This window comes from Nansenia antarctica (genome assembly GCF_963989245.1).
Source record: "Nansenia antarctica genome assembly, chromosome: 12".
NCBI lineage: Eukaryota > Metazoa > Chordata > Actinopteri > Argentiniformes > Microstomatidae > Nansenia > Nansenia antarctica.
This window is the reverse complement of record NC_137682.1, coordinates 18,819,698-18,834,697: the sequence shown is the minus strand read 5'-3', so window position 1 is coordinate 18,834,697 and position 15,000 is coordinate 18,819,698. Positions and strand designations below refer to the sequence as shown.

The window sequence follows — 15,000 nt, the reverse complement described above, 5'->3', positions numbered from 1 at the left end:
AGGTAAATGAAGACTGACTACACTAGTCCTCAGTGACTAGGCTAGAGAGGGAAGCAGTGGTAAGAACTGACCCCCCCTGACCCCTCCCCCACCACCACCACCACCGCCACACACACATACACACACACACACACACACACACACACACACACACCCTTCAAGGTATGTATGGAGAGGGGGGGGGGGGCGCAGGCCTTGTACCCAGTGAGACCCTCACCTCGGTGGGGTAGCCCTCTCCTAAAGCCTGGCAGCAGAACCTGGGAGTCTGGAGGTCTGGGCCCAATCATAGAGGAGTTATCTAACCTAGGGGACCAAGGCAGGATGTGTGTGTCTTCTGAGGTGGCTAGGATGGGTGACGGGACAAGCCATAGATATACACAGTAAGGCAAGCTTGTTTTGATGTTTAGAACATGATTGAGTGATCATGTTATCATCAGAAATGGCAAGATAATCGCATACTAGTGAAACAACACTTACTGCTATTGTCATGAAACATTGGGTGCCAAGATTGAGGAGTTTGGTGCGAACGCTGTATTTTCTTTCTGGTTGGTTTGGTATACCCAGCAAAAGAGGGGGGAGGGAGTGGAAGAAGAAGAAGGGTGCATGGGGGGGGGTAACATGGGGGCGGCTGTGGCGCAGGAGGTAGCGCCGTCGTCTAATGATCGCAAGGTCGGCAGATTGGCGGTTCGAGCCCCGGCTGGCCACATGTCGAAGTGTCTTTGGGCAAGACACTTAACCGCAAATTGCTCCCAATGAGTGGGCCAGCATCGTACATGGTAGCTTCCCGCCATTGGTGTGTGAGTGTGTGAATGGGTGAATGAGAGGCTGTTGTAAAGAGCTTTGGAATAAGGCGCTATATAAGTCAGTCCATTTCCATGTCCAGAGCCTCTAATTCTGTAGCTGTAATGTGAAATGGTTGTAGTAAATGTTACTGGTGGAAAGATTGATCATTTCCTTCAGAGAATGACCAAATGTAGTATTAGACATTACAACCAGGTGGAGGGCGGAGGCCTACTGGGGGAGTGGGTGGGCAGGGCCGGGGAGGGGGTCAGAAACACCCGCCTTACGAGGCTTCAGGGAAATATCAAATTGACTTCTACCGATGTGTGAGTCCCACAAACAGGTCATTACTTTGGTTACCCAGGGATACAGGACTTTAGGTTTCGACAAGGGAACAGGGATATACTGTAGCGTTGAGCAATTTAGGAACCATTCTAGCATGAAAGAAATGGCATCTTTAATTTAGAAGATTGTGGGTTGAGAGGATGTCTCACTTTTCGAAGGACCTGACAGAGACAAAATGTTGGGGGTTAGGGTTGGAATCATTTATTGTCAAAAATAAATAAAAGAGAAATTATTTTCTCTAACAAACTGAGGTAAGGAAAATATATGTAGTGTAAATGACAGAGACAACATAAAAAATGCATGTGTTTAGTATCACAGAGAGCACTGTAATAAAAAGCTGAGCTGTCATATAAATAAACTCTTTATTAATGATCTACAGCCTCTCCGATATCCAGCCCACCATATTCTGAATTAAAATATTGATACACACGATTACATAATGTATGTGACACCCCTGAATGTACTGTAGAGCTAAAAGTATGTTCTGGACTGTTTCTAACCATATGTTACTGGGGGTCACAGAAAGTGCGACTCATTTTTACTGCAATAACTCAACTGCCAAAAAGGGTTTAATTGTTTCCTCTTTATTTCACAGTTCATTATTTACCAGGAAAACATTTTTAATAACATGACAATCCCCTGTTAATAATATCCTTTTTGTATCTTTGCCATTACTGGACATTGAAATAAGCACCATAGTGTCCTGTAGCATTTGGTATCAGTCATTTACTGCGTTTAATTATTTGATATAAGTGCACCAGCGAAAACAGGACTGCAAAATAAAAGTTCAATCATTACAATGCTAATTGGATACGCACTATTATACTATACCACGTAATTGACCTCTATTCCGAATATCCTTTGGAAAGTGACCTGTGGTCAGAGTACAGGGTTTAAAACAGCCCTCTTTAAAGGGATAGGTGATCCCCCCAAAAAGTTCATCAGGCGTTTTTGTATACCAAAGGTGGAGTTGACTGTTGTGTAGACTCCACTTTTATCGATCTAAATCTACCAGAAATGTGTGTGGAACATGTAATCGGCACCACTTGAGACCACCTTTGACGTGTGGCAAAAGGTTAGTCTGACATGTACATTGTGGGTTGAACTATTCCATTGACAGTGTGAACGATGATGGGACAGCTCTGTACTTCCTGGCCGGCAGGGAGTTGTAACCAAGCTCTGATAAACACAAATATGACACAACCATAATATCTCTATGAGAATAACAACACATAACAACATAGCAGCATTCCTTGACTTTACCCTTACTGATATAAAATACAAAAATCATACAAAAATAAATGCATAACAATTTCTTCCACTTATATTCTTTAAAAAGACAATAATTTTCTAGAGCACCAATACCATGTGCCTGACCTGAACACCTCAAGTGTTCTGAAAAATGAATGAAAAAAACAATAGATTCATATCCTTAAGTGCTAACTTGTACATTGCTATCTACTATTATATGTTTTTTTATATTTAATATTTGATTCTCTGAATATTTCTAATGGCAAGACAATAGGAAAATAACAAAAAACAACAGACACATATTCCATATACAGTCATGTACATCATAAATGGTGAACATCTAAAATATATACAGTTTATAAAGATAAACATATACCGCTGACGATACAACATAAAAATGTGACCGCACGTGAGCAACAACCACCTTTTGCCCATCTTCAGCGCTTTGTTTGTGTGTGTCAAGTTTTCAATGCTCAGTTAGCGTTGCCATGGAGATGACCTCTGGCCTCGAGTGTAGTAAAAAAAAAAGCCAGAAAACATTTCAGTCATTTCGTTTTGACAACAGCAATGTGATTACCGCCTATTCAACAGCCAAGTGCTCTGTGTGTATTTGATGAGAGCTGCCCTCAGGACCTCTCAGATCACAGCAAACACTCGGAATGCCTTTCCTCCTGGGGGGTTCTGAAGACTGCAGGGAGAGAAAGAGAGAGAGAGAGAGAGAGAGAACAAGAGCAGGAATCAGTCAGGGGCGTGGTGTGTGTTATGTGTGAGACATGTTCTGCGTTCTACACGGACAGAGGGATGACAGACACACACAAAGACAGATAGAGAGAGACCTCACGTTTGACTGGAAGACATGGACGTCAAGCTCTACGCAAACACACGGATGACAGATAGGACACAAACAGATAGGGGGGGATAGAACCTTTTTAAACAAACAGATACATGTCTCGTTTTTAACCCAAATAGATAGACTTCACGTGTTGTCCCTTAAAAGATAGACTTTAGAGAAGACAGATAGATGACAGACAGACACAAACAGACGTCAGACATCACGCCGTGTTGACACGGACACACGCAGTTAAGATGGAGAAGGAGGGAGAGAGAGAGAGAGAGAGAGAGAGAGAGAGAAAGGGAAAGAGAGAGAGAGAGAGAGAGAGAGAAAGCACCAGGCAGCAGAGAGATCTTGTCATGTGCTCAAGAGGGAGGTCATTCTTGCACATAATTTATTGGTCTCTCTCCAAAGTTAAGAAGTCCAGAACTTCTGAAACAGACCCATACTTAAAAAGTGGGTCATTTTTTTCTCTTTTCAGAGGCTGGTACAAGCTCTACCTTTCATGTCCTGAGAGGCAGGCCCGGCACAGTGCTGACTGGACCCATACTCTCTCTCCCTGAGTCAGCCTGACTGTCCCAGCATGGGATCTTTTAAGTCCTCTTTTTATCCCGACACCAGCCCCCCCCCCCCCCCCCCCGCGCTTCACAGAACATAACATCATTATCCTAATCTTATCCAACGTAGACATGATATGACCTGCTTGTCATAAATCACTTTCCTTATTGTTATTCTATAATTATTCGATTATATAATGTTCCCCCCTTCTTTATCTTCTAGCCTAGAAGGTTTAACTATGCTGACGCATGCTAGCACCACCCTGGCCAGATTAACTGCCATGCTACAGGATTAGACACACACACACAGCCCGTACCTCTCGGAGAAAATGCCGTTTTGGTACGAGGCGATGTACTGTTTCCGCTTGTCCACCGGCATCACGTCAATGTAGCCGCCCTCGTCGTTCCTGACCACTCCGGCGTGGACCGCCGCCCTGCATATACTGGACTTCTGTAGAGAGAGACAGGGGACATATAATATGGTGAGAAATTGAGAAACTCTCACTGGGTTCAAGATCTACTGTAGCAGTGGGGTGTCAATTGAAATGTCTCCGGCGCTGGGTGAAAGAGACAAACCGAAGCCACACACTGAGTTATGCCCTAGAATAGACTTTGGGTGACTTACATCTGAGTAAATTCTGGTTCCGATGACTCGAGATATGTGAGGGTTCTCTTCCATACAGTTTCGGGGGCAATATAACCTGAGAAAAATATAGGGTTGTTACATTATATAGCATTTCAGAGATTGAGATCCCCCAAAACAATCCAACGTGATTGAGGATCTCCCTCAAACACAGACGTTGAAATTCTATTTGGGCCAGAAGAAGCTCCTCCTGTCCTGACCCCCACACTGTTAGTTCTCATTTTTGTCCTGGAGTTTACAAAGCTAGCTTAGCAGCTTGTTACAAGTTAGCGATGGAGACGTCTAACAGTCTGAAAGCCAAAAGCCTTTTTCATTTCAAAACAGGATATTCTCGCTTGTGATATCTGATCCACGGTGTGCTGTGGAGCGTGCAGAATGCTCAATGTCTGCCGTGGAGAGACTAGGGTGATAGTAGCTTACTATGTGACAGCTACAACATTGCGGGGTCAAGAGAAAAACAGAGGGGGGATAGAGAGAGTTAGTGTCAGGTTGTGTTACCTTGGACAATGCTTAACAGGCCTTTGATATGAACACATCAGAGCGACGGTTGTTTCACAGGTGATGGCTTTCACTGCGAAGAGAAGAGGATATGAAACCAAAACCAAAATGATATTTCAAGAGGTCACAATGCACTTGTTTCAATTCCATTGACTTCCTCGTCATAACTGACCTGTTACTTTGGCTACTGTGAAGGCATTGGCACTTTGGTACTTTCTGTAAATGAGAAGAGGAGACATTTTAATGCGTTTATACAAGCCTTCTTCAAACCAAGGCTATCATTACTGTACGTAGCTATCATCTTCTTCTGATGTGCACATTGATGCCCCTACCCGAGAGACTGGACGCCATTTTTGTTGGATTTTATGAAGAACTCCTTCCTTCCTTGTCTGGTTACATCCAGCCATCCTCCATCGTTGTCTATAACCCCCGAGTGGAGACCCGCTCTGCAGATACTGGATTGCTGCAAAATCAATCCAAATAAAACGGAATTGCATTGACTAACTACAGTCAATAACTGTTTTGTTTTGAAGACAGCCTTTCTCTGATAATCCAGTAGATACAAAAAAGAGAAAAGCGCTATACAAAATAAATGTTATTATTATCAATATTATTATTGTTGTTGTTGCTGTTGTTGTTAATATTATTATTGTTATTATTATTATTATTATTATTATTATTGTTGTTGTTGCTGTTGTTGTTAATATTATTATTGTTATTATTATTATTATTATTATTGTTGTTACTGTTGTTTTTATTATTTTATGAACTATCTAGATTCTAAAGGACTCACCATCTCATAATGCACCGTTCCAACAATCTTTCCTTTGGCATCAAGGCAGCCAGCTGGACACTCATACCTGTGGAAAACAATTTAAAGGATGTCAAAGGAAACATACTATTTGGAAACTACAATTTGTTTACAATTAAAGTATACTATACGGCAAGATCTTCAGGCAATATCTCTTTACAGTGGAAAAAGTACAGCACAACGTAATAACAACGGAATAACGTGATGTTTTCTACCTATTACAGGTCGTTCCTTTACACTGGTCTCGTAGTTTGGTATCACAGGTGACCAGCTGGGCTGAAACACAGAACACACACATTTCGCGGCGGCCGTGAGACTTATTGCAATTCGAGGAGCCAATAACAAGCAGTGATGGGCTTGTTCTAAAGCCAAGGCCTCTCTGTGAAACCCAGGGCCTTGACTCCAACCCAGTTAAGACTATTCTTGTGATGCTTTAAGAGCAAAGTGAGGAATTCCTTGCAGCAGGGTTCAGGGTGGTGAGCAGAGAGGAGCGGTCTCAGCTTACATCCAGGGCCCCCTAGTTCTGAAGGGAGGAAGCCATTTAAAAACCACAGCCCCCCTCGGCCGGCCAAAAGCAAACATACACTCAGAAGAACTCCACGAAAATAGAACAAAAAAAAAACTTCCCTCCCCGCTCTGGAGAGAGTGACTCGCAATATTAAGTCTACTTAAAAAACTGCCAAGTCGAATCAGAAAAGTTGACAGATAAAGCCTGCAGAACATCAAGGCAATTTGGAATAAATGGGAGGAAAATGTTTCCGTTTGGGTTTTTAGATTTTTTTTTCGCTATCCGTTTTTGCTTTATCAACAATAACTGGGGCGAGTCTGAGAGCTTTGGAAATGCCTGAGCTTTGACCCGCTTTTGAAAAATTGGGTTTTCAGTTTTTTTAGATCCCAAGCCCATACACACTCCCCCCCACATACCCCCATAAACCAGAACCTGTACCCCCCATTTTGAGATGAAACTGAATCCAGAATAAACACTTTAAATGACAGCTTACACATCTGCTGTGTGTTGACCACCTCGTTCTTCTCCAGGTCCTCTGTGGGGGTCTGGGTGGGGGCGGGGGATCTGGGCTGGGGGGCCCGGGGCCGGGACTTCTGGGGGTTTCTGGGGGCCTGTGGCTCGATGAAGTTGTTTTCCTCCGTTTCCTCCTGATGTGTGTGTGACTCCGTGCCATCATCTGCAAACGGAGAGTTTAGAGAACTGTTACAATGCAGACCACATACAGTACATCACAAGTGCTTGGCTGTGACCTTTTAGAAGAAGACAACGAATAAGACGAACGAAGCATACAAAATAACTAGTTTTGGAAGAAATTGCTGTTTTTATGCAGCCAATCTTTCTAGCAGAGCAAACGATTATCTCTCTCTCTCTCTCCCTCACTTACTCTTCTCTCTCTCTCTTTCTCTCTCACTCTCTCTCTCAGACACACACACACACACCTTTGTAGCAGAGATTGTCCTTGCAGCCTCCTCCATAGCTGGGGGGACAGGCGGAGCATGGGGTGCCATGCTTGTAGGGGGCGTGGCCCCACCAATTCCCCCTGTAACAACGAGACAGCACAGGTCAGTGGGACGTACACACAAGACCCTAAGTAGGGATATTATATCGCATAATACTGTATCAATCCACCACTTATGACAGTGCCCCTTAAAAGGGGTCGGAGAGACAAAATAACAGGTTCGATCCCATCATCTCAATATAATAATTTTAATAATTTTGCCATTTAGCAGACGCTTTTATCCAAAGCGACTTACAATTACGAATTACAGGGACATTCCCCCTGGAGTAACTGAGGGCTAAGTGCCTTACCCAAGGGCACACTAGTAGTGGTGTGGCTTCAGGCGGGATTTGAACTCACAACCTTCCGATCCCAAGTCCAACTCACTATCCACTAGACCACCACTACCCCCAATACAATATCAGCTGTGCATTCCCGTGGCCCGAAATCGAAGCCTTTTAAACACCTCATTCGTCGGCTTACTTCGGAGAGTAGTTGCAGACGAGGTAGATGGCTTTGGCCCAGATCTGGCCCCACACGTTCATGTTGTAACACGTGTTAATGGCACAGCCTATCCGACTGCTAGTGGCCCACACCAGCTGCACAGGAGAGGACAGAGGGGGACTGTGGTTAAGAATACACATATCCATTTTTGTTGAATCTGGCATTAAAACACTGATAAAGTGGTTTGATCTGAAGGCTGACCTGAGTGTAGTGAGTGCAGACAGGACCAGAGCATCTGAAGGGGCAGTAGGGGTCACACTCCTGTTGGAAGGGGTATGAGTAGTCCTTCACCTCATCATACCAGGCCTGGACATGGAACGTAGGGGGACGGAATCTAGAGAGAGAAACAACCTTGTCTAAGTGTGTTGTTCACGTGAACACAGCGGGATACATCCTACCTTAAGCTTTGCAGAGCGTTAACGAATGGACCTATCGCTAAGCCACGGCCCCAAAATAGAAATTGTCCAATCATAAATTATCACAGCAAAAGTCACTACAGGCAGAAAACCCGGACAAACAACTCGCTAATATCTGATGGTGAAAAGCTTCTAGACGAAATATTCTTGTCATCTTTAAAAAAAAACATGTCTATTACTTGCTGTGGTAAATCAGAAATCAGAAATGTGCCAACTGCCGCCATTTGTAAGTCATTGAATGTCATTCAGTCACGGTCGGTCAGTCAGTCACTGTCAGTGAAGCGTTGTTTGTCTGTCCGAGTTTTCAAAGGGGCCTTGGCTTAACAATAGGTCCATTATCATCCGATACCATAGCAACCTGTTTGTAAATAGTCGTAAATGTTCATCGGTCAGACTATCAATCCATCAACCTCAAAGTCAACCTAACTAAACCACAGGGTGAGTGTATAGTGGATGTTGGCTACCTCCCCCAGTGGGCCCCCAGATTCTGTCCAATCTGAGGCAGGAGGCTGCCGGGCCCGTGCTCCCACAGACACGTCTCAGCCCACTCCTCAGCTGTCCTCTCCAGCTCTGTGTCCCACACCTGGAAGGAGAGGGAGAGTGGGGGAGAGAGACAAGACCATTAACTTTTCGGACTCCTCTACTCCATCTACAATGGTGATGGTTTGTAACCTAATACGATGCAATCTAGTTCCAAAGAGGCATCTGTCGAGACTAACCTAGTGGGTCCTGACTCACCAGATGAGAGGAGAAGAGAGACAAGGCCATTAACTCCTCTGACTCCTCTTACTGTTCAATGGTGATTCTTAAATGCCCTTTCTTTGTACCTGAACACAATGAATCACAATTTTTGTTTCTCTCCTATGGATCCAATCTAGTTGCAAGAGGCATCTGTTCTGTCGAGGCTTACTGGTGAGTCCTGCCACATCGACACTGTCAGGGTTCCCACACCTTCTGAAACATCAAATTCAAGCACCTTTCAAGGACTTTCAAGACTCAATTCCCTCAAATTCAAGGACCCAACACGGCATAGTTTGAGACAGATCTAGATGAGAATTGATATAATGGGAACTATCCGCTCACAGACAACAATTAAAACGAGAGGCTTGAATGTGTCAACACAAGATGGTCTCTTGCCTTCTCCACCACAGCACAGCAAAACAATATATTGTGAAATATGTGTAAAGTTAAGCAATACAGAGACTTATTTACTAGTTGACGAGCTAAGTAAAACATTTTTAAATATTTTTTTTATTTCTTTCGGAGAGAGAGAGAGAGAGAGCGAGAGAGAGAGAGAGAGAGCACTTTCAATGACCCATTTCAATTCAAGCACTTTCAATGACCCATGTCTATTTAAAAAAAAAAAAAATCAAATTCACAAACTTTCAAGGATTTCAAGGACCTGACACTGTGTCTGTGTGAGGTACATGGAGATGGTTTACTATGGTACCATGTCTCTACAGTGAGGCATCCAATCTGATAATAGAGGACGGGTGCAACACAAAACTGCCAGCTTCTCCTTGAAGGTAGACTGAATCACCAGTGTCATCGAGTGCTCAAAACACGTGTGGGTGAACAGAAATGTATTTAAAATGTTCAATTAATTCAAAGGGATCTGCTGATCTGCTGTGGTAAGTGAAGTGGTTGGATGTCGGGAGTGTGATTTGCTGTGATTTCCTTTGCCTGGACCGAGCTTATTTTCCCTAAAGATTGAGGTTATTCCAAAAATGCATAAGTGCGGGGCTGTTTTTCCTTAAGTAATATGTTCCATATGTCTACAGAGGGGTCTCAACTCAAGTCCGCTTAGTTTTTACCTTCTGAAATGCCCTCTCGTCCCGTTTGCCACTAGTCGGAAACGCAAAAAGATCAAATTCCCATTCTGAGGTTTTTGTGGGGGGGGGGGGGGGGAATGCAAAGGACCATCCTTCATCTAAATGACCTACATTTTGAGTCTTTCTTGAAAAAAACATTTGAAAAAACAGCAGTTGTAATAATTGTGTGGGGGGGGGTGCCTTAATTTAAATGCACATCTTTAGTTTCACCTTGAGTGTGGGACACCCAATACTATATATATATATATATATACATATGTGTGTAGGGGTGTCAACACACATGCATGTTTAGACATTTCACACATTCAGCCCTGAAAGTCCCACACCACGGCCTCACAGTAAATCTCAACCTATAGCGGGGCACTAAAATACCCCCCAGCCCCCCCCCCCCCCCCGCCCCCCCCCGCTCACCCCCCACCTCCAGTCACCTACCTAGTCCCCCCCAGCAACAACTGCTGTTCCCCACATGAATCCTCAGAGACGCACCTGCCCAGCAACAGGAAGTCTGCTTAGACTGCAAATTACCTCTCTAAAAAGTGTTTCTGGGAACTGAGTGGAGCTGTTGGGTAAAAAGAGCTGCCAGGGCGATGAAGCAATGTTGGGGGGCCTGATGCTACCATGGCGACATGGGGTGTATCAGAAAACCTGACAAGTATGCGGTAAAAACATTGTGCAACAACCGTTGTGCAAATAAACCCTGAGTATTATGGTCTTTTTATGTCATTCAGCACCTGTGTCTATGAAAGGTGTATTGTGCATACAGTACCAGTCAAAAGTTTGGACACACTTTTCCAAACTGTGTCCAAACCTTTGACTGGTGCTGTACTATCGTTTCTATTCGACATAGCACAGGGTGTTATTGATAGATGTTATCGAGCCAAACGATGCTGGAGAATTATAAATGGTGTCACCATAACTATGGTCATCACCACCAGAGCATGACTGTTGAGAAAAGCAATTCCATTACACCCTTGTTCTCCAACAATGTCATTTTCACCAATGATTCTCCTGACAAGTCACCCTGCGCCACAGGCAGCGCATGCTGTACGATACTGGGGAGGCTAGCTGAGGTAGAAATCAGAGGACGGGAATCATTGTAATGCAATGTAATGCCTCCAATGGTACCATCGTTTCAGAACACTAAAAACAGTGTAAGAATTATGTCCACTCAAGAGATTCAGCTCATCTTATTTCGTTCCGAATTCCATCTATTAAGAAAATAATCAAATCACAAAAGGACGCAGTGTACAGTTACAGTAACACACATTTCACAAATAAAGTGGCGACTTTCCAGACAACTTTTCCTGCAAACAGCAAAATACAACCTCGGGAGCCATGAAAATGGTTTTAAAAAGTGTCCACCAAGACACATATTTCTGGGTTGCTGAATAACCAGCATAGCTCAGCCCTGGATGTCAGACTGATGTTGTTTGCATAGTGAGAGCCTGGGAGGATGGGAGGGGGGTGGTGGCAGTGGGGGGTGTATGTGGCCCCCGACCGCACTTCTGCTGGGGCCCGGAAAGAAAAACACGTCCCCTGCTGAAGGCTTTCAGCGCTGCGTATACTGCATTGTTTATTTCGCTTAACACCTCATTTGCGGCGAGCTGTTTTTTTTTGTTTTTTTTTCACGGTCATCTGGTCACATTCCAGAGGGTGCAGAACGGGGGAAACTTCCTCTGCAAGTTTGGGTTTCCTGTCCATAGTCAATGAAGCGCAGAGACACAGAAAGAGCGGGAGAAAAGATATGAGAGAGGGTGAAGATGGAGAGGAGAGGAGAGAAAAGAGAGGAAGAGAAGAGACAGAGAAGAGGAAGAAGAGGGGAGAAAAAGAGGGGTCGAAAGAAAGAAAGAAAGTGAGAGAGAGAGAGAGAGAGAGAGAGAGAGAGAGAAACAGACAGAGAGAGAAACAGAGAAACAGACAGAGAAAGAGAAAAATGGTGAGAGAGAAAGAGAAAGAGGGAGAGAGAGAGAGAGAGAGAGAGAGAGAGAGAGAGAGAGAGAGAGAGAGAGAGAGAGAGAGAGAGAGAGAGAAAGAGAAAGCGAGAGAGCCGGTGTGATACTGTTGTGTTGTACCCACAGCAACAGTGAATCCTGTTGTTATTCCATGTTCATGCTGTGGAATTCAGCTCCAATCAGAGGGTCTGAGTTGGCCATTGTTAGACTCCTGTCAACCAAATAATCCCTCATCTTCCTATTATCATGCTGCATTTACAGCATGGTTTGGCTCACACAACATGTGGGGATTATGGAAGGATGCCAAGCTCACATCCAAGAATATTAAATAGTTGAGGATTGAGAAATGTAAATACCAGGGAGAGAGAAATTCCACCGTTCTCTAGTTTAACCGTTAACGACGATAATCTGGCTGAGGCGTCGTTAAAGCCACACACCGAAAAATGCGCCAACTCTGACCGGAGAGAGAGAAAATATCAATAGTGCTTTATCTCCTTAAACTCGGAGAGAGAGAGAGAGCAGCAGCAGGAGCGGTGTCCCAGATCCAACTGGCTTCCGGCCAGACCTAGCTAAACATCAAACGCTAACGACACCCCCTCTTTCCCCCCAAGGTGTCATCTGTTTGTTTTACAGCGCTTCAAACACTGACACTTGTCTGTTTCTATCTGCTGGGTTAACAAACCGGTGAGAGGGAACACCTTTGTTACTTCTGGCTATTGGGGAGGAATGGGAGGAGCGGGAGAGCACTTCTACAGGGAATTCTTACTAGGGACCGCTGTGTGGGATAATGCCAGAATGGGAAGTGAGCCACGGGAATAAAGGAGAGGAAGAGGGGGGAGGGAGAGGGAGAGGGACAGGGAGAGGGAGAGAGAGAGAGAGGGGGAAGGAGAGGGAGAGATTTGGCTTGATGTTATCTGCCAAAGCTGCTGTTATGCTTATTGGTTGTGCTGGTTTAATATGATGGTCCATCTTTGTGTGTGTGTGTGTGTGTGTGTGTGTGTGTGTGTGTGTGTGTCGGTGTGTGTGTGTGTGTGTGTGTGTGTGTGTGTGTGTCGGTGTGTGTGTCGGTGTGTGTGTGTTTCAGTATGTGTTTCAGAGAAAGAGGAAAAAGGGAGGGAGGGAGAGAGAGAGAATGCAAGCACATCAGTGAGATCTTCCAGTACAGTGCAGTTGTGAGTCTCAATGAAAGCTGATAGCTCAAAAATAGAAAACGGGCAGGATGAGAGAGAGAGAGAGAGCACAAGAGAGAGAGAGAGGGAGAGAGAGAAAGAAAAAGAGAGAATGTTTAAACCCTACTCCAGATCATAGCAGTAGCATCCACTCAATGAGGGACAGCTGTGTGAAATCCTCCAAACAAGAACAATATTGACTTCTTATGGCTCCCATTCGCATTCCACACAATCTCTCAGTCCTCTTCCCTCATCCCTCTCTCTTTCTCTCTCTCTCTCTCTCTCTCTCTCTCTCTCTCTCTCTCTCTCTCTCTCTCTCTCTCTCTCTTCTGTCCATCCGTCTCCGAGCTTTCTCATCATCTCCCCTTCTTTCCCTTCGGTTTCCTGTCAAAGTTGTCTCTCCTTGCTCTCTCTCTCTCTCTCCCCAGTCCCAAACTGTCCTCTTTTTCCTCCTCTCTGCCTGTGCCTAATTCTTCCTATTTCCTCTCCTCCTCCTATCTCGGTCTACCGTGACTAGATACTAAAGCCTGGTTTTTCTCTCCTAATTCATTCTTCCTTTCCCGGGACTTTATCCTAACTCTGCGCTCTTGTGTCTTCTCTCTTTCGCACCCTCTCCTCCCCTCCTCTCTGTCATCCTCACTCATCCGTCCATCCCTACTCATCCATTACTTCAAAATTCATTCCTCTCTTTTTCTCACTCCTAGGTATCAAACTCTAGCTATCAAAAATGCCCTCTCTCTCTCTCTCTCTCTCTCTCTCTCTCTCTCTCTCTGCCAAATGTGGTTATGTCTGCCGTGCCCCCGCACTACAATATTATGTCTTTCAATGTCTGTCTGTCTGTCTGTCTGTCTGTCTGTCTGTCTGTCTGTCTCTCTATGTTGCTCTCCCTCTTGCTCTCTCTCTCTCTCTCTCTCTCTCTCTCTCTCTCTCTCTCTCTCTCTCCTGGACCTCTTGTTGCATGCCTCTCCACATTTCACCCCTGGGTGCCCCTGCAGCTAAAAAAGCCAGCCAACTGTAACAGGAGCCAGTTGAAAGGAGCTGGGCCCTGCTGGCTCAGCATTTCTCCGCTAGAGCGTGCCTCAACTGGAGGGCTGCCAGGAAGTACGACGATTCGTACACACACACACACGCACGCGCACACGCACACACACACACACACACACACTCACACGCACACACACAATCTCAATTATACAATTATACAACCCAGCCATTACCCAGCAGGGAGATGTTTATTTGTCTTAAACGTATAATAGCTTCTTTTGTTCTGCTTGTTTCTTAACTGGAGATGAAGGAGAGAGAGGGAATATCATTATGTCCTCCTCCTGCATACTTTAGCAGATATTCAGCATCTCATAAAAAGCATCGCTGGTGGCAAGGACACTTGTAGCAGCATTAGCATACATAGACAGTACTGCTACATATGGATTTGTTCCGGAGGCTGTCTGTCTAGTGAGAGCTGACTGGCAGCCGGCCCAGGAGTGCTGATCTGTGTATGCATGGGGTGCAGCTGGTAAAACAAGCGTCGGAGTTCAGCGCAACCTCGGGAGCGGTGAACTGTTCTGTGTCTAATTGCCCTGTGAAAGGTGATACGGCGTTGTACGAAAACAGGGAAACAGTCAAACACATGCATTTTTTTGGCATGAAAGCGTAAAACAAAAAAGGCACCATGGATCACCGCGATCCTAACCAAAACACACTGACAACAACTGTCCACCAACCCAACACACCCTGGCTGTAACTGTAGGTACAGTTGTTGTGTATGTCACATGTGTTGTGACTGAGCCACACTGGAACCGGAGCCAACAACAGTCTGGTGACCAGGGCCCCGTTCCACTATGCGAGATTATCTTCTAAGATATACTGATCCACCTTTAGTGGAACGGCCCCCAGGTCTGGTCACGA

The 15,000-nt window shown here is 44.9% G+C and overlaps 1 protein-coding gene across 1 annotated transcript in view; it reads right to left on the bottom strand.

Annotated features, from left to right (window-relative positions):
- Nucleotides 1-3,012: 3,012 nt before the first annotated feature.
- LOC308168279 (cysteine-rich secretory protein LCCL domain-containing 1-like) overlaps nucleotides 3,013-15,000 on the bottom strand; it is a gene marked incomplete at both ends in the record, with an annotated part of 13,481 nt that continues 1,493 nt past the window's right edge. The window contains 13 exons of the mRNA XM_080542805.1: nucleotides 3,013-3,064; nucleotides 4,083-4,216; nucleotides 4,391-4,466; nucleotides 4,907-4,979; nucleotides 5,079-5,122; nucleotides 5,239-5,369; nucleotides 5,700-5,766; nucleotides 5,933-5,993; nucleotides 6,719-6,901; nucleotides 7,164-7,264; nucleotides 7,706-7,821; nucleotides 7,928-8,060; nucleotides 8,607-8,725. Of these exons, the coding sequence (XP_080398931.1) occupies nucleotides 3,013-3,064; nucleotides 4,083-4,216; nucleotides 4,391-4,466; nucleotides 4,907-4,979; nucleotides 5,079-5,122; nucleotides 5,239-5,369; nucleotides 5,700-5,766; nucleotides 5,933-5,993; nucleotides 6,719-6,901; nucleotides 7,164-7,264; nucleotides 7,706-7,821; nucleotides 7,928-8,060; nucleotides 8,607-8,725 (1,290 nt within the window). The remainder of the gene's footprint in view (nucleotides 3,065-4,082; nucleotides 4,217-4,390; nucleotides 4,467-4,906; nucleotides 4,980-5,078; nucleotides 5,123-5,238; nucleotides 5,370-5,699; nucleotides 5,767-5,932; nucleotides 5,994-6,718; nucleotides 6,902-7,163; nucleotides 7,265-7,705; nucleotides 7,822-7,927; nucleotides 8,061-8,606; nucleotides 8,726-15,000) is intronic.